Source organism: Lontra canadensis, unplaced genomic scaffold (assembly GCF_010015895.1).
Source record: "Lontra canadensis isolate GAN:19392208 unplaced genomic scaffold, GSC_riverotter_1.0 scaffold1, whole genome shotgun sequence".
In the NCBI taxonomy this organism is placed as follows: domain Eukaryota; kingdom Metazoa; phylum Chordata; class Mammalia; order Carnivora; family Mustelidae; genus Lontra; species Lontra canadensis.
In genome coordinates, this window is record NW_022630995.1 from 68,719,992 (window position 1) to 68,743,926 (window position 23,935).

At 36.2% G+C, this 23,935-nt stretch overlaps 1 protein-coding gene across 6 annotated transcripts in view; it reads left to right on the forward strand.

The window, feature by feature from the left end:
• The window catches only part of INPP4B (inositol polyphosphate-4-phosphatase type II B), an 807,880-nt gene that overhangs the window by 648,381 nt on the left and 135,564 nt on the right, over positions 1-23,935 (forward strand). For all 6 annotated transcript variants that reach the window (XM_032857097.1, XM_032857105.1, XM_032857119.1 and 3 more), the window contains 2 exons: positions 1,815-1,923; positions 23,702-23,879. In XM_032857097.1, coding sequence (XP_032712988.1) covers positions 1,815-1,923; positions 23,702-23,879 — 287 coding nt within the window. The remainder of the gene's footprint in view (positions 1-1,814; positions 1,924-23,701; positions 23,880-23,935) is intronic.

Below are 23,935 nucleotides of genomic sequence, written 5' to 3' on the forward strand. Positions count from 1 at the left end.
ATTTGAGTAACTTGCTTCTCTTCCTTTACCTGCTGCTTCCAAGTTTCATTGTTCCTTCATAGGTGACTAAAATTCCCCTGAACAGAGTGGATGAACAAAGAGAAAATTTCTGCTCCTAGAAAGTAGTTTTGGAAAATGCTGAAACTATATGTGAGTTGAAGAGACAGATTCACTAGGAAGCTAGTGAAACTTAAGTTTGGGGTTCTTCCTGTATATGAGCCTCTTCTTCTAAGATCCTGCAAAGGGCCTTAGCAACTTCTTTGTGGTCAGGTGTTTTGCTAGGTTCCCGTCACTAATTTAAACCCCTGGCTCTCCATCCCTGGATTAGATGTCAGAAGACTGTGGGTGTAAGGTCTTTGGCGCTTCAGACAAACCAGGTCATTTCTCAAGGTTCTCAGAGTTCTCATCAGATAAATGAAGGTAGACTAGAATTTTGTTTTGGGAACTTTTGGGTGCTTTCATGACCATTTGAGAAATCTGTGACCCTTTTCCATGAAGTAGAACAGACATACTTATACAATTTGCACATACTTAGGACTTTCCTGAAACTATTTTCATAACCCTAGATTAAAATCTCTTGGATGATGAAGTCTTTAAATTTCATGCAAGTCTAATATTCTGCTATATTAAGAAAAGCTAACTTCTAGTTCATTAGTGATTTTTTAAAAGGGCAAGAGATTACCACTCTAACCATCTATTGATGGCTGTTCAATAAGTGCCTTATTGATAGGTTGATTTGGGTTACATTCTGGGTTTGTTTTTTTTTTATTTGTTTGCTTTCTGTATTGTTTTGTTTGTTTGTGTGACCTTGAGTTCTCTCAGTTCTCCTGAGGTCTTTCACTTGAAGACATTTTTTATTAAGAAAAATATTTTAGATGCCTTTGGACTGAACCAGTATAAAGAAGTTATGGTGTTTACCTGAAGCTAATAAAATAATTTATGTTTTCCCTGTAAATGGGAACTGAAAAACAACCAGTGTCAATACCAAAATCAATTTGGAAAGGATCTACTATGAAATTAGGTTTCTCAAATAAAATGTAGTTTAACAAGAGATGTTCACTCTGTCTTCCTTCTTATGGGGATACTTTTCATTAGAAGGTAAAAATGATGCTGTGTTTTGAAGCAATAAACTTAATATGTACCAAACTTGATGGCTTTCAAGATCAAAGGATTGAGTTTCAATTTAAATGTATGGATTTTTTATTTAAAAAAAAAATCTTGGTGGAAAATAGATCTAGAGACATTTTATGTATTCTTTCCATGTCATCTAAGAACATTGCAAAAGCTTGCATTCAAAACTGTAAGATTTAGTATACACAGATAGGAAACTACTCTGTATAGATTTTTTTTAAATGTTCTTGCACTGTTCTGCCCTTGAGCCAAGATGAATTAATATTTTCATTCTTCCTCTGTAAATTTTCTCTGTAAAGATTGCTCATTATTGTTCAATTTCAATATGATTGCAAATTAAATGATGCAAAACTCAATAAAGTAAAATACACAAAAGACCAATTAACATGTTATCTCAGTAAGTATATAGAAGAATGAGGGAACATACTGTTCCACACAGTAGCATATAATTAAGAGGTAGTCATAAATCAAAGAAATATTTTAACTTGTTTAGGTGCACAGGTGGCTTTTAGAAAGATTGATTAGCTCCTCTTGCCCCCTTGAGATGAGAGTTCATAGTAATTCCTGCAAAATTAAACAGAATAATTTCTCAAACTTCCCACAGTGTGTATGCTTCAATGCAGATAGCATGCTGGAGACAAATGTTTGCAAAGTGTTCATCTCCTTGTCCATTCCTGTTCCAGATGCTCTCTACGATGTCATCACTGTGGGAGCCCCAGCTGCCCATTTTCAGGGATTTAAGAATGGTGGTCTTCGGAAACTACTCCATCGATTTGAAATGGAAAGAAGAAAGTAAGTGATGACACGATGCATTAATGATATTATCTTCCCTTTGGGAAAGTTTGTTTATAAGGTTAGGATGAAGAAGCTTGGTCCATCGCAATGAATAGTTCTTGACATCTCCAACCCATTAAGTAACTTAAAGTTGTCAAATGGCCAAGAAAATATTGGAACAGAAATGAAATTAGAATACATGAAATGCCTGATTGTGTTGCTTATGGAGTAGCACCATGCTGGCAGAAAAATCTTCTGGAAACCATGCTAACAAAAAATAAGATATATTCTGGTATCAACTATGGCTCATTCAATGGAATGGTATTCATGTGGAGATTTAGTTGAAAATGATCTACTTTAACTGTGAAGCCCAAGATGCTTGATGGAGAGCATGAGTCCCAATTATGACTCTGACCATACTAGTGATTTCCATTGGGGCTGAAGGCCAGGCACATAACTGCCTATCGTTTAATTGTGTCATTTGAAAAAGAGACATCAATGTAGAACTCTGTTAAATGGTGAAATTAAAACAGTAATCTTGTATTCCTTAGGGACAAGGCATAGCACAAAAACCAAAGTATTATCACTGTCACTTATAATTTTATTATACTTGAATTTTTTGTGTGTTCAGTTATTTTAAAGTATTGCATCAGTAGTTCAGTCCCACATACTGACCCCCACATACTGAGTTTATCCTATAGTATGTGTATATTCATGTAAACCATCAAGAGTGTTATTCAGGTGTGAAGGGTAAATTTCCCTTCCTTTTCAAGTCATTACTCTTCTTGGATTACAGTCCCAAATTTTGAAAATTAGAGGAAAATAGTTATTCTTAGTCATAGTGGGTTTAGTAATAGTATTAGAAAATCTGAGTGGCAAAAACAGAATTTTCTAAAAAGTTTTATCACGTAACACGTTTGTTATTCAGTGTCCAGAGTTTCAGGAAGAAAGCATTCAAAAATTTGGAAGCGTTCAAATTGGGGCACCTGGGTGGGTCAGTTGGTTGAACTTCTGACTCTTGATTTCAGCTCAGGTCATGATCTCAGGGTCCTGAGGTGGAGCTCTGCCTTGGGCTCCACGCTCAGGGAGGAATCTGCTTGAGAGTCTCTCTCTCCCTCTCCCTTTGCCCCTCCCCCTGCTGACACTGTCTCTCTCTTAAAAAAAAAAATTATTTAAAGTAAGTTAGAATTGAATAAGTAATATACTATTATATTAAATATAAACTAATAATACAGCTATATGTTTTTTCTTGTTTTAAAGAAATTGACTTTGGGGGTTGCCTGATGGCTCAGGTCAGATAAGCTTCTGACTCTCGATTTCAGCTGGGGTAATGATCTCAGGGTTGTGAGATGAGCCCTGCACTGCATTCCACACTGGGCACGGGGCCTGTTTAAGATTATCGCTCTCTCTCTCTCTGTACTGCTTACCCCTCTCCCACTCACATGCACGCTCACTCTCTTTCTCTCTCATTAAAAAAAAAACACACAAGCATGGAAGGAGGAAAGGAAGGAAGGGAAGGAGGTAGGGAGGAAAGGAAGGAAGGCAAGAAAGGGGAGGAGAGGGAAGGGAAGGAAAGAGAAAGAACAAATGGACTTTGTTACAATACTATTAATTTAGATATAATCCCTATTCAGATTACTCCAGGTTTCATTTTTGTGTTTTGTTGGTTGGTTGAGAGGACATAGATAGAATTCTATGAAATTTTATCACAGGTGTAGATTAGAGTAACTATCATCAAAATAATCATCAAGGACTATTCCATTACCACCGGGGAACTCCCTCAGGTGATTTCTTAATAGTCACACCTCCCCTAAAACCTTCTGCTGCAGAAAGTTATTCTGTTGCCTTATTATTTCAGCAGGGAGTAGAAATCAGAATTGCAACCAGGGGCTCTGAGGGGAAAGGAGCTCCTATTTAATTCATGGAGGCTGGCAGCCAGTTATCACAGACCTCATGGGGAAAGGATGCCATCCCTTTGCTGAAATGGGGATGGGAGTGGAATACAGGTTTCTGTCCAGGTACTGTACCAGGGAAGGGCTTTGGTCACTGACCCCTTGCTGCACCATTATTTAAGTGGGGGAGCAACCTGCCATTTTTCTGATATCACCCACAGAATAGACAAGTATGAGTAAAATTTTTCTGTTCTGTTTGGCCACCCTTTACTAGTTGTTTGGCTTTTCTTGGATGCCACTTTTACCTGGCATTCTGCATCACTGGGATATGAGACAAGGAAAAAAAAAAACAAAACAAACAAACAAACAAAAAACTATGGAACTCACTGTCATGTTATTCCTTGAGTCCCAAGGTACCCAGTCAAACTGCCCTCATTTTTCCACCTCTTAGATTCTTCTGATAAATGACTTACAGGTTTTGTCTAGAGTGGTTTTTTTTTTGTAATTAGAGAAGTAAAATAGACTATATTTACTCCATCTTGCCTGGAACTGGAAGTCTCTAATCTTGAGAATTCATCTAATCTATTTGTTTTTCTCAATCAAATGTTAGAGTTTATAACACAGTTAAAGGACTGAAAACTGTCCACAGGGCACATAAAATCTAGTTGAGCATATAAAGAGTTGGCATATGATGATACATGGAACCTAACTGTGTAACTTCATAAAATCCTAATATATTACTATATGCTACTATACTATTAAAGAAAATGTTGAGTTGTGTGATTAGATTCTGAATAATATTTTTTGAGTCTTAAATATCTCCATGAATATCTGAATTTTTTACTATTCCTCACCTTTCACTGGGATGTTTATATACCTATAATCATACACACACACACACACACACACACACACACACACACACTTTTAGGATCAAATTTAAAATAAAAGGAAAAAGAGCATCCAATGCTTATAAACATTAATTTGCTTTAGGTTTTTCATATGTGTCATTATCCCATTATTTTACTAATGACTTTATTGATAAAATGCAATGAAGTTTTTTAATTAAAAAACAGTATGGTGTGAATCTCAAAAGTATTCCATAGGGCAGTGATACAGGACAAATATGGCTTGCTGAGGCAATACACATATAAGCATGGTTTCAGCCAGTCCATCAAGTTAAGAGGTGATATAAACAAAGACTTCCAGCATAAAGTGACATCATGCTATGCAAATTATTTTTCTGTAGACTCTTTCAACAACAAATATTGCATTTGTCAGTCAAAAGCAATAACAGGAGTAAATATGACTATATGAAATGAGTAACTTAGACTCACACACTTATTTACATTTGGCAGTGCAGAAAAGCACATTAGGTGACGGAATTTTCTTCAGCTCTGTTCTTTTGCTACTTCCCCAAAAGATAGTCAAATATTTTAGGCCAGGGACGCCTGGGTGGCTCAGTTGGTTGGACGACTGCCTTCGGCTCAGGTCATGATCCCAGAGTCCGGGGATCGAGTCCCGCATCGGGCTTTCAGCTCCATGGGGAGTCTGCTTCTCCCTCTGACCTTCTCCTCGCTCATGCTCTCTCTCACTGCCTCTCTCTCAAATAAATAAATAAAATCTTTAAAAAAAAATATTTTAGGCCAATTTTTTAAGGGATCGACCATAGCTGTTACACTACCTCACCTCCATTTATTTTCATCTCAGCTACGCTAATGAACTATTGTCCTGTGAGAACACATGTAATTTATGTGTCTGTTCCTCAGGGATCTGTCTTTTGATGAATACATTGAATACATAATGAGAAGGGTTTTAGTATAAGAAAGCCTTGCTTACTGGGGCGCCTGTGTGGCTCAGTTGGTTAAACTCTGATTCTTGATTTCAGCTCAGGTCATGATCTCAGGGTCTTGCGGGTAAGCCCCACGTTGGGCTCGCACTTGGCACTGCTTCTCCCTCTCTCTCTACTCCTTCCCCCTCCTGTGATCATGTTCTCGGTCTCTCTCTCTCTCTCAAATAAATAAATGAATAAAATATTTTAAAAAGAGCAAGCCTCGCTTATAGTGTTCATATAATGTAGTTTAGAGCACATAAAAATGCATTTTAAAAGCTACAAGATAATTAACAAGAAGAGTGATCTTTTTAAAGATCAAGTGTCTGAGTGTATTTCTCTGTTCAGAAACCTTCAGGGGGTCCACAGTCATCCACTGGGCATTCAAAGCATCTGTGATCTCGCTCCACCAACTTTCTACTTTCATCAATCACCACCTTCTTCTATAGTTGCTTCTTAAATGCTATATAAACTGTTTCCTTAATGGACCTCACACTTTTCCACCTCTTCTTCTTTCCTTACTCAGTTCCCTTTTATAAGAAATGCTTCTGTTTTCATCTTCCCCCTATTTTCTGTTTCTTTCTGTCAAAACCATACACAAAATCCTATTCAAAATTCCATGCATCATCCGTCCTAAGATTCTACCCTCTCCATTATGTCTTCCTGATTTCCCAAGTTGATTTGACTTCCTAATATTTTATTTTTATTCCCCTTATAGCCTTATTAGGTCAGGGTTGTGATGTATTTGGTTTGTTCTTGTGTGATAGTCCTGTAACAGTTTGTGATTTCCTTGATGAAGAGATAACCCTTGAAATTTGGATCTTTTGGAATTCCCCAGAGAGTATTTGGTATACAAGTTCAAATTCGTCAGGCATTGGAATTCACATATGAATCAGTTACAGTCTCTGATTTAAAGTGCTGAAAACACCAGTGGGAGATCAAGTTTCACAAATAATAATAATTCAGTACAATCAGTATTACATAAAGTAGGGCTTCTCAACCTTGACTGCATATTACAATTACCTCTGGAGCTTTAGAATATTTTTATCTATGCCAAGATATCACCCCAGACAAATTAAGTGAAAGTCATGGGAATAAAGCCCAGGTATGGGTATGTTTTAAAAGATTCCCAGGTAAGAATGATGTGTAGCATGAGATAGATGTGAGTGAATAGTGCTGGGAGAAAACAGGAAAGGCGTGGAGAATAGAAACAAGAATAATGACACAGTTGAGTTGCACTTGAAAAATGTTCAATATAGACTCTCAATTGAGATGTATCAGGAAGAAAGAAAATTTATACAAGGTAATATTTGTTGATATAGGAAAAAAATATTACATCTTGCTTAGCGGAAATGTGTGTTTAAAGAATCCCAAAATCATTAACAGTTGCAAAACAGAACCAAGATCGGAATAAAGATATAACAGTTTTGATCTGAGAAAACGTGGGCTCGAGTAGCATGTGAACAAATAAAATTGAACATATTATGAGGGTTTTCATGCCATAAACATGAGATTTTTCTGAGACAAAACCCTAACTGCACATGTTATTTTTCTAAAGGACCAAAATTAAGATGTTTGTAGGCTGTGTATTCAGTTGTTACATCAAACATCAAACGATGTTACATCAAACTTTCCTGGAGTCAGTGATTTACATGGAAGCTCTTTAAAGCTTGTGGATTCCTCCCCCAAAATATGATCAATTCTTTACTTCTGCTGTAGCTTAAAAGAAAGGGGGGAATTGCCACAACAACACATATTTTGCCTGCTTTGAACATTTGTGATTTCAGCAGGAATTTCAGGCTCAGACAGAACTTTGACTGAGTAGGATCATGACCTGAAAGCATAACCTTTTCCTTAAGATGGAAAAGCACCTCATGAAAACCAAGAATCTTTATAAAGAAGAAAAAGTGCCAGTGAAGGGCAATGTCAGCCTCATGTGAGAATATTAATTCCCTGTGATCTGCCTATTCGTTTAGAGTAAACTCAGAACTACCTGCAAATGACCTAATGTCACATGCCTGTGAACAATCTCTAGTGTTCCCACCCCTCCCCCATCTGTTCCAGATAGGAACACAGTCAACATTTACTACCCCACAATTTCAAACGGAAAAACGCAAAAAGAAAAAGATCACTTGGAAAAGTCATAAGGAAAATGAACTAAAATTTTACTGACAGGAATATTGTTGGCTCGACTTGAGCCTGCCACAACCTGAGTCTGTATTACAATTTGGGGGACTTTTCTGACAGAAAGCAGAATATTAATACAAAGGTTAAACAAACCAGTCTTACCTTTATGAGATCAATGGTTATGCGGTCATATGACAAAAACTCTGAGGGAAATTTTCCTATTATAAGGAGAAGATATTTCCTCATTCTCTATTTTAGAAAGAAGACTTCTTGGGTAAAAGGAAAACTATTGCATTAGGCAAGGAAGCTCTGTGTAGCCTACAGTGCGGCAGGCATTCATTTAGCCAGAAATGGGACCTGGATGCAACACCTCATACCACTACCTTTGATGTATGTATCCTTCTGATAGAATCACTAACCACTGCTTAATTTGGGGAAACAAAATGTAAATTAAACAGCTGAGATGTCTGAACAAAACAGTTTTTCAACTTATCTTTTTTTATACTCTCTCCAGTAACTAAGCAGTAGTTACAAAAAAAATTTGTTTTAAACCTTTCATTTTCATACTTAAGACTAAGATTCTCATTTTTTAAACGAAAGGGAATTAGTGATTCAAATATATTCAGTGAAAGCAGTAAGACTGCATCCATGATTTGATTTGGAGAATGAATTTTTCTTTTTTTTTCTACTGAAGTTTTTTTGCTATCTCTAGCTTGATCTCTGGATTTCTCTTAGAAATTTGTCTTGTTCACTAGCAGACCAGTTTAGTCTGAGATCATGATTCTGTTTAGTATTTTCTGTGTACCAAGAGATCATGCCATATATCTTTTCATTAGAAATATTTTGATCTTTCAACAATGTGAATTTAAAAATATTTTCTATTAATTATTTTCTTTTTTTAATTTTAATTCCAGTGTAGTTAATATACAGTATAATATTAGTTTCAAGTGTATGATAGAGTGAAACAATACTTCCATACATTATCCTGTGCTCATCACGACAAGTACCGTCCTTAATCCCCATCAACTATTTAACCCATTCCCCCCCCACCCCCTCTCTGGTAACCATCAGTTTGTTCTCTATAGTAAAGAGTCTGTTTCTTGGTTTGTCTCTTGTTCTCTCTCTTTTTTTTCTTTGTTCATTTGTTTTGTTTCTTAAATTCAACACATGAGCAAAATCATAGGTATTTTTCTTTTTATACTTTCTATACTTTCTATTATCCATGTCATTGGAAATGGCAAGATTTCTTTCTTTTTTATATGGCTGAATAATACTCCATCGTATAAATATACCAATTTTTTTTTTAAAGATTTTATTTATTTGTCAGAGAGCACACTACCCAGTAGTGTGATTACTGGATCATAAGGTAGTTCCGTTTTTAATTTTTTGAGGAACCTCCGTACTGTTTTCCACAGTGACTACACTAGTTTGTGTTCCCACCAACAGTGCAAGAGTGTTCCTTTATCTCTGGATCCTCACCAACACTATAGTTCCTTGTGTTTTCAATATTAGCCATTTGTACAGGTGTGAGATGATAGCTCATTGTGTTTTGATTTGCATTTCCCTGAGGATGAGTGATATAGAGCATCTTTTCATGTGTCAGCCATTTAGATGTTCTCTTTGGAGAAATATCTGTTTGTATCTTCTGTCCATTTTTTAAATTGAATTATTTCAGTTTTATGTGTATGTTTATTGGAAAATGTAGAAAAGTCAAAATAAAGATTAAAATTGCCTGTAATCTCCCTCCTGAACAAGACAGTCACTGGTGGCATATAGGTGTGGTCTCATCTAGTTCGTTTTTACACATATAATTTACACCCTTATTTTTTTTCTTTTATAAACTTAAAAATTCAGAATGGCTTAAAATGGTTAATTCTTCAAAGTATATCAATTGAATGCTCTACATTGAAAAAAAAAATCTATGTGCTTGTGGTTCTTTGGAAGTCATGACCAATCCACCAAAGGTAGTCTATTTTAAAATATCAGTCTTATAGATTATAGTTAAAATTCATGTCCTATTCACTTCCAAATATATTTTCTTTCCTTTTGAAAAAAATACTTTATACCACATTAAAAAATAAAAAAACCCACTTTAATATCACACAGGCCCTATGGAAGTAAAGACTAGGTATCTACCCATTCATTTTTTTCTTTTGAACCAACACCTGGCAATACGTGATTTTCAAGGAGATAGCAATTTCACTCTTCATGTAGATTATAATTTGATTCCTTGGGGATATATTTTTTCCACCTATGATTTAGTCTTCCTCAGCCACTCTTAGCTCTCTGCTCAGTTCATCTTTGAGCCAATACAAAGTGAGGGCTGCCAAAACTATGGCCCAGGTTTCTCTTCTCTGTGACAGTTCCCTGCATGTAGCTAGCTCCCTGTATAAACAGCATCAAGTCTTCCAGAGAAAGTGGATCTTTATCTCTTACATACGTATAGTTTGGAATAACAAGAAAATAAACTGTGTTTAAATAAATAGTCATGTTGAGACTTCAACATACTGTGCAAACGGCATGATTAGGATTGCAAGGCATTGAGCTACCTGTGATAGAAGGGAATAGAAGGATATTTCTAAGTTGCCTATGATCCTAAATGAATTTGTAATGCAGTTTTTCTCCTTCTTTATTCTCTTTTTAACTATACAAAAACAAGATTTGCTTGTAGCACACAAATTTAAAGAGCAAAGAAGCATTTAAACTGAAAAGCCTACCTCTTCCACTATCTCTACCTAGAATAAATCAGTTAGAACAGCTAAATGTATTTCCCTGTGTAATTTCTTCTAGGCTTCCAACCATTTGAATTTTCAATGGCTATGACTCAGTCCGCAAACTCAAGGTTCAAGGGAATGTGATGTTCTTGAACTTTCCATAACTAAGTTTAGTTTTTTCTGGCTCCATTCTGGGTTAATGCAGAAACTTTCATTTTAGAAATTCATAGACTCCACTTCCTAAATGGATGGAATCATGGCTTGGGCAGAGTAGCTTTGTGACATTAGTCAAATTGCCTCACCTCTCTATGACTTAGTTTCCTCATTTGTGGTATGGAAGTACTGCTTACCTCATACGGTTGTTCTGAAGATTTGATAATTTCATATACACCAAACGTTTTATAACAGTGCCTGGTACTTAATGAGGGCCTAACAGATACTAGCTATTATTTATGTAAAATATGTAAACAGGTATATTTTCATTCAGAAAAGTGTTTTGGCAGTGCCTCATTTCAATTCATGTAGATCTCATTTTTTCTAAAAGCTATGTAGCATTTTATTGATTAAGTGTAGCATAATTATCTAACAATACAATATTGATGATCATTTAGGTTATTTCTAATTTTTTGTTATAACTACCCATGTTCACAGGATACACCCTTATTTTTATGTCCCTAAAAACTGTATTTCTTTTTTGATAAACTCCTAAAAGTGGAATTTCTTAGTTGAGGTGGTAAATTTTAGAGATGTTGCCATGTTTCCCTCCAAAATAGTTGTATCAATGTGCATAAAATGCCTAATTGCCCACATATTCTCAAGCTCTGGGCTACTGACACCATCTCTGTGTGAAGCCCAGCTATGGCTCATGAGGTCCAGACATGCATTGACAACCATCTAGCAGACAGCTCTACATTAATGCTATCATCCAACCACTTCAATGTCAACATATTCAATCATCTCTCGATCTCTTTCCCTCAAACTTCTCTTGAGAATATCTTTTCTTAATAAAAGTAACCTCCGTTCACCTAGATGTTCATTTTAGAATCTGGAAATCATTGACTACTTTTCTTCCCTTGCTTCCACTTCCAATAAAATAAAATCAGGTCTTTCAGTTCCACCTTCTTATTTTTCAGGAAGTCATTTATTTCAATAATAAATAATGGGTTCGGACAATTCTAACCCATGAAATCACCATCTTTTAAATATTCTACTGCCAAATCTCTTAATTTGGCAAGATTAAGAGATTAATCTCTTTCCAGACTGGCTCTCATCCAATCTGTTTTTCTCACTTTGGTTGGAGTAATAGTTCCAAAAGACAAATACAATCTTGTGATTTCATAATATTGAACATTTCTTAGCTACCTCTTGCCTGGAGTATAAAGTTCAAGGCACATAATATATTCATGTGTCATCTGGTCCCACTTTCTTCTCCATTTTCATCTTTCACCCCATCCTCTATATGAACCAGACTAAATTTCCTCAGTTTCAGGGCTGTCCGAAAGCCTTCTTTGACCCATTGGCTAGACTGCTGCTTTAAGACTTCTGTATGCAATTATCCCTAATTGTCTGTCTTCCCCTCTGGACCATGTGTGCCATGAAGAAATGGACTGAGTACATCTGGTTTACCACAGTATCCTCAGGAGCTAACTTCTAAGTGTTTACTGAGGAGGTGAATAAAAGAAATGAAAGGATTACCTATCACAGGACTATCTCTCTTCTGCCTGAAAAGATCAGTGTGATTATATCAGGTAGCAGAAACATAGGAAATAATCGTGGAGTTGGGAAATAGAAATAGAGGAATATTTGTAGAAAATGTCTCATAAGCTTTAAAAGCAGCCATTTTTTTTTCAAGTATTAGAACTTTAGTGTTTGCTTGCACCTCACTAGGAAGGGAAAATAAACTTTTATGTGTTCTGAAAGGGGATAGATGATAAATTCTGTAAAATTAGCCTAGCGTAAAATCTGATTCAATATTAGTAATGCAGTAGTGACTTTAACATTTCAGTTGGTGACATTTTTCCAATCACCAACCAAAAAGCTTGTGAAGCCAAGTGTGATCTGAAGTGTAGGCAAAAAGCACTGTATGTAGTATGACAGTTGCAGAGTTCTTAAAATTAAATCTTTCCCTTAAAGAAATGACTTTAATTGTAAGTGAAAATAAGTTTGTTAAATGACCTAGAATTTCTAGTGATAATAAATTTGGTGAAGAGAAAAGTGTCTAAAATGATAAAACACATCATCAATCCTATTTGAGGATTTCAGAAAGCCATTGAACTTCTCACCCTTCCATTTCCTTGTTTGCACTATGGATGTGGCTGATTTCTTTTGAAATCATTAGATTATTAGAAAGAGTGGTTAAAATCTTGAGATTTTAAGGAAAGATTTATGAAGTATATCATCACTATCTTTCAGGAAGATAATTGGAATAATTTGACTTTCACAATTAAATGTTTTAATTTTACAACTATTAAAATATGATTTCTGCTTTTATCGGGGAGAAGAAGTAATCAGCAGGAAGATTAGCACTTAAAAGATATTATGTGAAATCTAATAAGCAAATTACATGAAGAAGCCTTTCTTACTTAAAAAATTAAATATGAAAAGATAATATGGTTTGAGGACTTATTTTTTGAAAATCCAAAGTTGTATTTCTCCTTCATTGTAAACTGAAAAAAAATAAATTTAAATCATGACACTGTGATGTCATCTCAACTAGTATGCATTTAATCCAAAGAAGAACTCTTGTACTCAGATTAAACACTGAGAAATTTCCAGCATATTTTTAAATTTCTCTATTAGCTTAGATATTTAATATCGATTGGTCTCAAAGACAGCAAACAATAGAAAAGAAAGTCATCTATAAGTATATTCTCAGAAAATAAAAAACACTGTGTTTTCCAGAGCTTTAAAATAGTAAAAGTACTAACTTGAAAAGAAAAGAAAAATGTTTATATGGGACTATGTCATGGAAGAATCACACAACTGGCTTGTGTAGCATAAGAAAAAAACTGTTATTGCAAAATCTTTGTTAGATGGGACTTTGCCTGAACAATTCAGTATCTTCTCCCCGGTCATGAGGTCTGTGCTAATAAGTAGTTATTGCAATGGTTCTATCAGGAGAAAGATGGCTTAGCCTCCAGTGGTGTCAGCACAGATACAAAAAAAGAGACCGGTTACAGAGATACTTGGGAGGGTTGGCAATTGTTTAGATTTTGTGTGTTTGTTTGGAGTGGGAGGTAAAAATCTAGAGAAATCAAGGAAGACTCCCAAGTTTCTGTGCAGCACACACATGTATGGTGATGACATTCACTGTCCTTGGCTCCAGGAGTGTAAAGAATCTGGAAATGAGAGAGAGAGAGAGAGAGAGAGAGAGAGGAAAAGTGGGGGATGGGAGAGGAGAGGGGAGAGGAAAGAGGGTGGTGGGAAGATGAGGGGAGGGAAGGGGAGAGAGAAAAAGAGAAGAGAGAGAAAGAATATAAGTGTGGGCAGGACAAGAGCCAAATCTGAAGGGTATTTGTTTGCTATATCAAGTCCTGGCAGCTCATCCAGTAGACTATAGGGAGTCGCTGACAGGTTTTTGTCTGAGGATTAACAGGATTAGATTTGTATTTTGAACCACATGAAAAGCATGAAGAAGAGCAAAGGATTAAGCCATTATAATACTAATGGAGAGAGGAAATGGGTGACTATGGAGTTAGAGATTTTAAGAAAACTTTTATAGAATTTAAATCTAACTGAATGAAAATTTAGGGAGGCTAGGCAGGGTTGAGGAACTCTTAGTACTCTGGTTTATACAACTGGGTAAATGCACAGGTTGCTGGGAAAGAGAGTACAGGAAATAACCCATTGATTTCCATTGCTTCGTTAATAAAGTCAGTTGTATATATTCAACATGAAAATAAGTGTTGGGAACAAGAAAATAATTTTGTTGAGTCTGTGTTTTTTTTTCCAATTAAAGAGCCTCTTAAATGTTAGAACCAATAAGGAATCTCAGAGATCACAAATTCCCCTATTTACTTTATTATTGATGAGAATACTGAGATCAAAGATTAAATCACCCATACAGATAATGATAGAACCAGACCAGAAAATTAGACTTCTATCCCCACTCTCAGATTCTTCTTCCATACTTATTCACCCTGATGCAATCAGTAGATATTTAACACAAAATATAGGCTCTTAATAAATGAACAATTTTAGTTCTAACTACTAATAGATGACCTTTCCAGAACCGATTTTGCTACCCACCACATAGAAATTTAAGGGGAAAAAAAAAAAAAGTTGGTCCATTCAACTCTTTATGGGCTTTTATGAGAACATAATTTTAAGAGATAATCACTTCACCTGTATAGTTACAAAAAATACATTACTTGATATGGTGATTAACACTATTTTAAACTGCCTGAAATTGTTTTATATAGTAGTCAGTAAAAATAATTGTAAACATTGGTTCTCTATATATAGCCCGCCCTATACACTTCAGGAAAACCACTTAGGAAATAAAATAATAAAAGGGAAAAGTAAACTTTTCAAAGATGATCATAGATTCTATTTATAATAGTAAGATATTAGAAACATCTTGAATGAATGAATAAACACTCTTTGCATCACTAGAGTAGAGCACTATGTAGTCATTTCAATTAGTGTATGGATTATGAAGTATGTAGACATGTATATTAAAACTGTACCCGGGGGCATCTGGGTGGCTCAGTTGGTTAAGCAACTGCCTTCGGCTCAGGTCATGATCCTAGAGTCCCAGGATCTAGTCCCACATTGGGCTCCCTGCTCGGTGGGGGGTCTGCTTCTCCCGCTCACCTCTCCCCTCTCATGCTCTCTCCTCTCATTTTATGTCTCAAATAAATAAATAAAATCTTAAAAAAACAAAACAAAACAAAAAAACTGTACCTGCAAGAAAACATGAAATTATATATACAAAGACATCAATCTAAACATGGGTGAATGTTTTGGAAAGGATAGTAAATTTATGTAGAGTGATGCAGATAGATGCAGACAGGGTTCTAGTTCTTTTAAGATACTTTTGTTTTCTATCTCCCTTCCTTTTTTTTTTTTTTTAAGATTTCATTTATTTATTTGAGAGACAGAGAGAGAGAAAGAGCTTAAGACAGAGATCACAAAGGCGGAGGGATGTTTGGATAGAGGGAGAAGCAGACCTCCCCAATGAGCAGGGAGCCCAATGTGGGATTTGATCCCAGGATGCTAGGATGATGACCTGAGCGGAAGGCAGACGCTTAATCAACTGAGCCACCTAAGCGCCTTCTCTTCTTTTTTATTTTGTTGTACAATAAGAGAAATGTCTTTGTAAAATCCTCTTTCTACTTCTCCTTCTGGCAAATATGGAGAACTAGATGACATGAAAAAAAATCTCCAACTACAAAATACATAGAAAATTAGAAGCCATATGACATCCTTTGTCACAATGCCATGTGACATTGCTTCTAAATGAATGTCTGACCTCACAAGAATATAAGAGTCATAGTACTGAGGATTGTTAGTAAAAAGCTCTGAAACTATGGCTACTCAAATGATACTTAAATTTGCAAGGTCTTGTGAGAAGATGAGTGAGGTTAAAAAAAAAAAAGTTATTTGTTCCCTGTTTCTTCCTCTCTGCTACCAGCCCTGGCTTGTGGCATTTAGAGGACAAGCATCATCACACTCATCCACCAGAAAGACCTCTGGCCTTTTGCTTTCCTCAGTGTATTCACCAAGCAGCAGTCATTAAATATTTGTTGAAAGCAATTTATTGTGAGATGATTTTCAAATTCATTCTTTAGTCTAATCTATGTTATAAAATAGACTCGTTCATCTTCTCTAGTGAGCTTTAATTAGATGAGAATGTCTTCAATGCTTTTTTATTTTAATATTTGTAGGCTGTACCTACCATTATATTACTAAATAAAAGATGTTTCCTGTTTTAGTTATTGTATTATAATTTTTCCAAATTTAAAGCAGGCCAAATCATGTTCATGAGGTGGTAAAACATAATTAAGAGTTCAAAGTGTGTGATAATGAAGACCTGGGGATAAATGTTGGTTTTAACCATCCATGTTAGTTGTTTGATCCAGGAGAAGTTACTTAACCTACCCAAGTTCCAACTTCCATATCTGTATGATGGAATAGTATTTGTTCCTCAAAGTTTTGTCAACATTAAATAAAAATAATCTCTACAAGCATTTAGCATAATTCTAGTCCTGTAATGTAGACTCTGTGATTATTGACTATTAAAATGAGAGAAAGAAAGAGATTTGGATTATTAGTATAAATTCCACAGTACAAATTTGCTTTATTAGAACTCCCCATGAAAATATATTTAGGTTTAATGGGAAAAAAATGAAATGGCTCTTAAATATATTTTCTGCCTTCCTGACTTCTTATCCTAGACTTATAATCACCAACACTATAATACCATATTCTGGAGACACTTGTTTACTTTTGCCCCGATTTATGAAGGTGTAATTGACAAATAAAAATTATATATATAAAACATATAACATATATATAATATGCAACTGTTATGTGTTGTATTTTTTAAATTATCACCACAAATTATTTAATCTACCCATCATCTCACATGGTTATTATTTTCTTATCTTCATCTTCATCTTTGCCTTCTTTTATTCTTTTTTGTGGTGAGAACACTTGAGATCTGCCTTCTTAACATATTTCAAATATACAATACAGTATTGTTAACTATAGTCATAGTGCTGTACATTAGATCTCCAGAACTTATACACCTTTTGCCACCAAAGCTTTGTATCCTTTGACTAATGTCTCCCTATCTTCCCCTCCCTGCTTCCCTGGCAACCACCATTCAACTCTCTGCTTATGTACTGTAATTTGCATACCCTGGGACTGACCTGTTTTAAGGTCAGTGATATGATTGGTGATATGATAAGGTCAGATATATGATTCAGTGATTTTTAATAAATTTATAGAGTTATGCAATCATCATAACATTCCAACGTTTAGAACATTTTCATCACCCCAAAAAGGCCCCTCATGATCATTTACAGTCAAAGAAATTTTTACTTTGACAGTGTATTTGGGAATGGGTTCTATTCTTGTGCTTAATCTTACTGTCTATTAGGCATGCGAATGGATACAGTCCAGGATGGAATTGAAAAGTTTTTGAGATGAGAGGGGATCAGAGGACATGATTTGGATATTACTCCATGACACCTTTGCAGAGGAGTGAGCATGAAAATACCAGAAGCCATACTAGGCAGAAATAGAAGTGACCAGACCCTTAAAAGCTAGCAAAGGAATTAGGACAAGTGATTTCAGGAATAAATGGAAATAGGCCATGGAAGGAAGTGAAATCATATGGGACTTTGTTTATTTAAAGGTCATATAAAAGTGCCTGAAATTTCTTGAAAGGGCAAAAATAGAGCTAAGGAAATATTGTATATAGAAAAGAGGTCTTAATGGTTAAGAAATTGCCGATAAGAACTTCAAACTGAAGGGGCGCCTAGGTGGCTCAGTCCTTAAGCATCTGCCTTCTGTCAGGTCATGATCCCAGGGTCCTGGGATTCCTGCTCAACGGGGAGTCTGCTTCTCTGTCTGCCACTCTGCCTATCTGTGCCCTCTATCTCTCTGTTAAATAAATAAATAAAATCTTAAGAAAAAAAAAAGGAAAAAGGAACTTCAAACTGAAAAGTGGGATAGTAGAAGCCACTGTAATTGAGAAAATAGGCTGATTTTCCTTGAGGGTAAGTTGAGCTGAAATGAATTTTAGGACATTTTCCTTCTTAATTAGCATTACCTGTCACAAAGCTAATAAATGGCAGAATCAAGTATATTATTCAAAACATTGACTCTAAAATTTCTATGAAACCAATATTTGTTTTAAAAAGAGTTGATTCAAAGATAAACATTAATTTAAGCTTCGATCATATAACTAATGTAATTATGTAAGTGAAATCCATACGAGGTAAAAAAAACAAATACCGTTTTCCTCTTAGTTCTTTTATCTAAACTATACTTCTAGCAAAAAATAGGAAAGATGCATGCGGGAAAACAGAGAAGTATGTTTTTACCTTCTACAATTTCTTGAAGCACGTTGTTAAACCCTGTGAAGCCAAAAGGGTATATTCAAGTGCACTAAGGTGTAAATTTTCATTTATTATCCACATAGTTTTCTTCTCAGTTAGAACTGAGAGAATGTCTATCCCTCCCTCAGGATTCAAGAGATCGTTTTTTCACAAGTAGTGCTTGAGTTGGGAAAAAATAAGTGGAAATAGTCCTTAGTTTTTTCTCTGGAGATAAAGTTCTGCTACAGAAGCAGAGGCACATTATTCTTATCATTTTTTTCTATATTCCTTAACCCTAATCCTCTTCTGCCTGTGCCCCCTCCCTGATCTTTTCCTTCACTTTTCCCTCCTTGTCTCTTCCTCATTTCTAATCTATGTTCTTCCATGACTCTAGTTACCAACATAATGGCTTGGTTGGGCAAATGGGTTAAGGGTGGAGGTGGTGGTGGCATGGGGGAGGAAAGGCGCAGATAAACGGCCGAGCAAGTCCCAGGATCTGGGTGTGGGCAGCAAGCTAAGGGAGAATTGCTTTATTTTGCTCTCCTCACCTGCCCCCTGCCTCCTTCAACCCTAAGTGTAAGTCAAGAATTTGGGTGTCTTAGAGTAAGAAACAGAGATGGGAAGACCAGTTTGTGAGGTAGAAGATGATGGCTTGCACCAGGCTTGTTGCAGTGAGTGTGGAAATAAATGGTTGAAATCTGCTTATGTTTTAAAGAACAGAAAGAATTTTCTAGGGGGAAATAATGGGTAAAGGTAAAAGAGGTAGAAAAGAGAAATATGCCACATCAAACGGACTTGCCATTAACTGAGATGGGAACATGTATATAAGGAGCTGTTGTTGAGGACGCGGAGCAGATGCGGACCTCAGTTTGGGACATGATGAATGGGAGCTGTGAAGAGGAGAGCTTTTGTTTTTAATTAGAGTTCAGGGAAGAGGTCTAGGCTAGAGATGTGGATTTGGGAATCATCACAACTGAAGTATTTAAACCAGAAGATTAAATGGAATTACTTAAGAAGGGCATGGAGACTAAAAAAAGGAAGTGACCCCAAGGAGTGAGCTTTGGAGGGGGCCAACACTAGAGGATGGGGAGATAAGGAGGACCAGCAAAAAGCAAATGAGGTGGAATAAACACAGAAGAACATACAGCCATTGGTTTAGTTGTATTCTGGTTAGCAATTAGAGTCTATGAATATGAATGTTATTTCACTATGTGCTTTATTTTTCTTTACAACTTCAGAATATGACATCCCTGGTAACAACACTTACATGCCCCTGTGAGTTACGGGTGTGTGTGTGATGTGCATATTTTCTAATTAAACTGATAGATAATTAAATAGATATATATTTAAGTATGTATATATACACAGATATATATATATATATATATATATACACACACACACTTTAATTCACTGTTTCATCAATAGAAAAATAGTATGAAATTAATTTCAATTTTCATTGTCCAAGATTCGCTATATTTACATCTTATAAAATATTTTTTGTCCAAGCAAATACTTTGTCTTTCTTCTGGTTTTGTCTGATTGATAGTTAGTTCAAGTGTTTGGATTCAGTTTAAATTTCAGACCACTATAAAATAGAGTTTAGCTATATTCTTTTTATCTCAATAATTAAATTATACTCATAACTTTCCATTTAAAAAGCTATAACTGTTAAAATATATGACATGTTTAAAGAGTAAGGCACTGAATAGGTAAAGGAAATTTATGCACACTTAAAATTATTTTGTGGGTGGTGATATATTTTTTTTCCATACCATACTATTTCATCCTGGACATCAACAGTGGCTTTTACTGTGGAAAATGAATCTTTCTACCTCACTAGGTAAGATGCTCATCATTAAATAACCTAATGGGGAGAACCAAAGCCTGCTATGTTATTTAGCTCCAATGGAGACTGACTTAGGAGCAGGCGTCAGGAGTTCTGGGAGCATCCCACAATGGAGACTGGGGAAAGAGAGGAAGAGGAAGGAACTATGCTGGGAGGGAAGAGAGGAAAGGATGATGAAAATAGTGATGGGAGGCAGCACTGGTAAAGAGAGGGAAGCAAAACAACATGAGCTAGATATAAAGATGGAGTACAAAGCTAGCCTTGTAAAGGGTATCATGGAAATGAGAATAACTAAAGAACAAGGAACTTGAAACTTAGAACAAGAAAAAGGACCTTTATCAGAGGCATGGTGTAGCAAGACCAAGGGTTTAGAGGGGATTCACAAACAAAGCAAGGGCAGCAGGTGTCTCTAAACGTGCTCAGCTGTGCCTCTGCATCATCTGCATTTCCTGAGCTGGTTGTTACAGTGCTACAACCCACTGAAGCAGAATCTTTCAGTGTTGCCAGGTAATCTGCATTTTTCAAACACACACCCAGGCTCTCTCCTCATCCCCAAGTGAATCATATGCCTGCTAAAATTTGAGGATCACTGAACTATTAATTAGAACATGTAGAAATAAAGAACATGTAAGAAATAAATCTTGAAAATGTGTGTAGTAGACTCGAATGGAGAGGAGAGGCTAAAGAAATGTGCAGAGTAAGAAATACGTAGGAAAAAATAATGAAAGTAGGCATACCTGGGTGGCTAGGTCTGTTGAGCATTGACTTTTGGCTTCTATCAGGTCATGATCTCAGGGTCCTAGGATGGGGGGATCAAGTCTCATGTGGGGCTCCATGCTTCTGTCTGCTTGGAATTCTTACCTCCTCCTTCTCCCTCCCCCCTGCCCCACCTCTCCTGCTCTCATGCCTTGACATGCGCTCTCTCTCAAATAAATAAAATCTTTAAACATAATAATAATGATGAAAGTAGGTAAAATTCAGGAATAAAGTAACAGTGAACTGCTAGGGAAGTATGAGATGAGTAAAGAAGGAAGGCAATGGTGCCAGGAGTCAAAAGAATGCTTGGGATTGAATTATGAGAGGGCATGCATGACATCCTCAAAGAGGACAGTTATGGGACGAGAAAGCTAGAAGACCACACATGGCCTGCAGAACTCTGCTTTCCAAGAGCTAAGCTGTGGGAGGCCTGTAGGTACCCAGAAGTTGACAGCAGAAAGTAAATTATGACAAGAAGAGAAGATTAGTGGAAAGGGACCACCAAGCAGCTACCACATGTTCTTTCTCTGTTGAATCTCTAGAGTCTTTCTCTGCTGTTAGAAGTGCTGGGTATCAAACATCATCCCCACCCCCATGACCCACTAATATCTTTAGATAATCCCTTTCTTTGCAAAAATAACACGGAGTTGTTTGCTTTCTTAATCCACTGTGGTGGATTGAACGTTGTATCTGGTCTGAGTACAGATGAGTAAGGGGTACATCAAAGGTGGTGATTTTTGTTAGAGGCCTTAGCACACTCCTGAGCGAGATCAGATGAACCAGAAAATGTTATAGGTGATTGGCAGGGATGACTGTTTTCTTTCTCTTCCTCACCACTGTTCTTCATTCATTTGCTTTAATTTGCATTGAAATACATACAGTAGGGGCACCTGGGTGGCTCAGTGGGTTGAGCTTCTGCCTTTGGCTCAGGTCATGATCTCAGGGTCCTGATCGAGCCCCACATGGGGCTCTCTGCTTGGCAGAGAGCCTGCTTCCCCCTCTCTCTCTGCCTGCCTCTCTGCCTACTTGTGATCTCTCTCTGTCAAATAAATAAAATATTAAAAAAATACATACAATAAGTAGTTATGGTGTGTTTTATTTTTCAGCTCCCACTTCTGAAATGTAGAAGTCTGTAAGGACAGAATTAAGAGCAAAATCTAAGTGTCACACACTGCTGAAGTGTTTCTTAGCCTTCACAAACCTGTATCCCTCATCAGCTTGTGGACTATCTTCTGAATAGTCTAAGCGACGAAGGATTTTTCTTTCAATCACCGCTATAAATAAAACAGTAGGAACAGTCATTATATGTTTACAAAAAGGAGTGTTGTCTTACCAAGGAAACTGATACTTTCCCATCAAAGTCATTAGTGTGAATGCAAGGGAAGGAAGAGTGCTCCCTACTTGTTAATTTTTCTTGTTGGATTCTAATATTTCTAAATAAGAAATGGAATTACGGGAATTTTAATAATTTAACTGGTAAGTGTAGAGAAAATACTCAATAAGTACTCAACACAGAGTGCAAGATATATGATAAATGCTTTGACAGTGGATGCAAAGGGATGTAGGCAAGTGCTACGCCAGGCCAGCCAAGGGAACTTCCCTCTTCTTTCACTTTGGCTGGTGTTTTGCTGGTTTATTCCTTCCCTTGCCGAAATGCTTCCTTTGTCTTTCCTTATCAAAAGATTCCTTCATTCCATGGAATCCTTACCCCTGTAGTATGCTTGACCAACTCTTAGATGATGATTATAAAAGTCAGTAATTCTTTATTTAGTAATCACTTTTAGATTTTTCTTTACAAGTGAAATGAGAAACCACTAGGAACAAATTGGGTAATGATAAAATAGCCTAGTGAATTTTTTATGCTATCAATATTCTTGTTCTAGCCAATAAAGTTCTCCTTATGCCCATTAATATATTTTGGCATTAATATATTTTCCTGGCATTAATATATTTTCTCCCCACTTCCCAGCTATTAAAATTTACTCACTCTGCCCTATCTATCATGGGGGAAAATATAGGCAGTACTTACTGAATGCTTGCTCTGTGTTAGGCACTTTTGTAGGCATTTCACATAAATTATGACCAAGCTTATCCACCGCTTAGAATTCTTGTATATTTATTCATAATTTCCTGTGCAGGAAACTGAAGCCTGCCTAAGGTCACCGTGCTAGTAGGTGGCAGAGCCAGGATTTACATTCAAATTAGCCTGAATATAAAAGCTCATACTTTCACTCCATATTAACGTGACTTCAAATTTATTAGTAATGAACAATAATTTGTTTTGAATACTAATACCTGACATATGTAATTATAAAGAATCTTCCTTGTAGTTGAGCAAAACTTGATTTATTTCACTTTTAAAATCTTTGAAAAACAATCTTGGTCTTAAAAAATATCTTGGTCATTTTGCTTAAAAAAAAACTCTTAGGACATCATGAAAACCTCTTAGAATAGTTCTTATCTGTTCAAAAGGAAATCATGCTATTTGGAGTTCTGTTTCTCATTTGCCATCTGGTACTAAGGGCTGCAAATGCTTTCTGCTTTTTTTGTGTAACTTGCCTTTATCTTTGTTGTTCCAGTACTGGATACCAGTTTATTTACTATTCGCCTGAAAACACAGCCAAAGCAAAAGAAGTTCTCAGCAACATCAATCAGCTCCAACCTCTGATAGCAACCCATGCAGACCTACTGCTTAATTCTGCAAGCCAGCATTCTCCAGACAGCTTGAAGAATTCTTTAAAGATGCTTTCAGAAAAAGTAAGATCCGAATCACCGCTAACAGTGGGGCAAGTGAAATACCCAAATCCCCATGG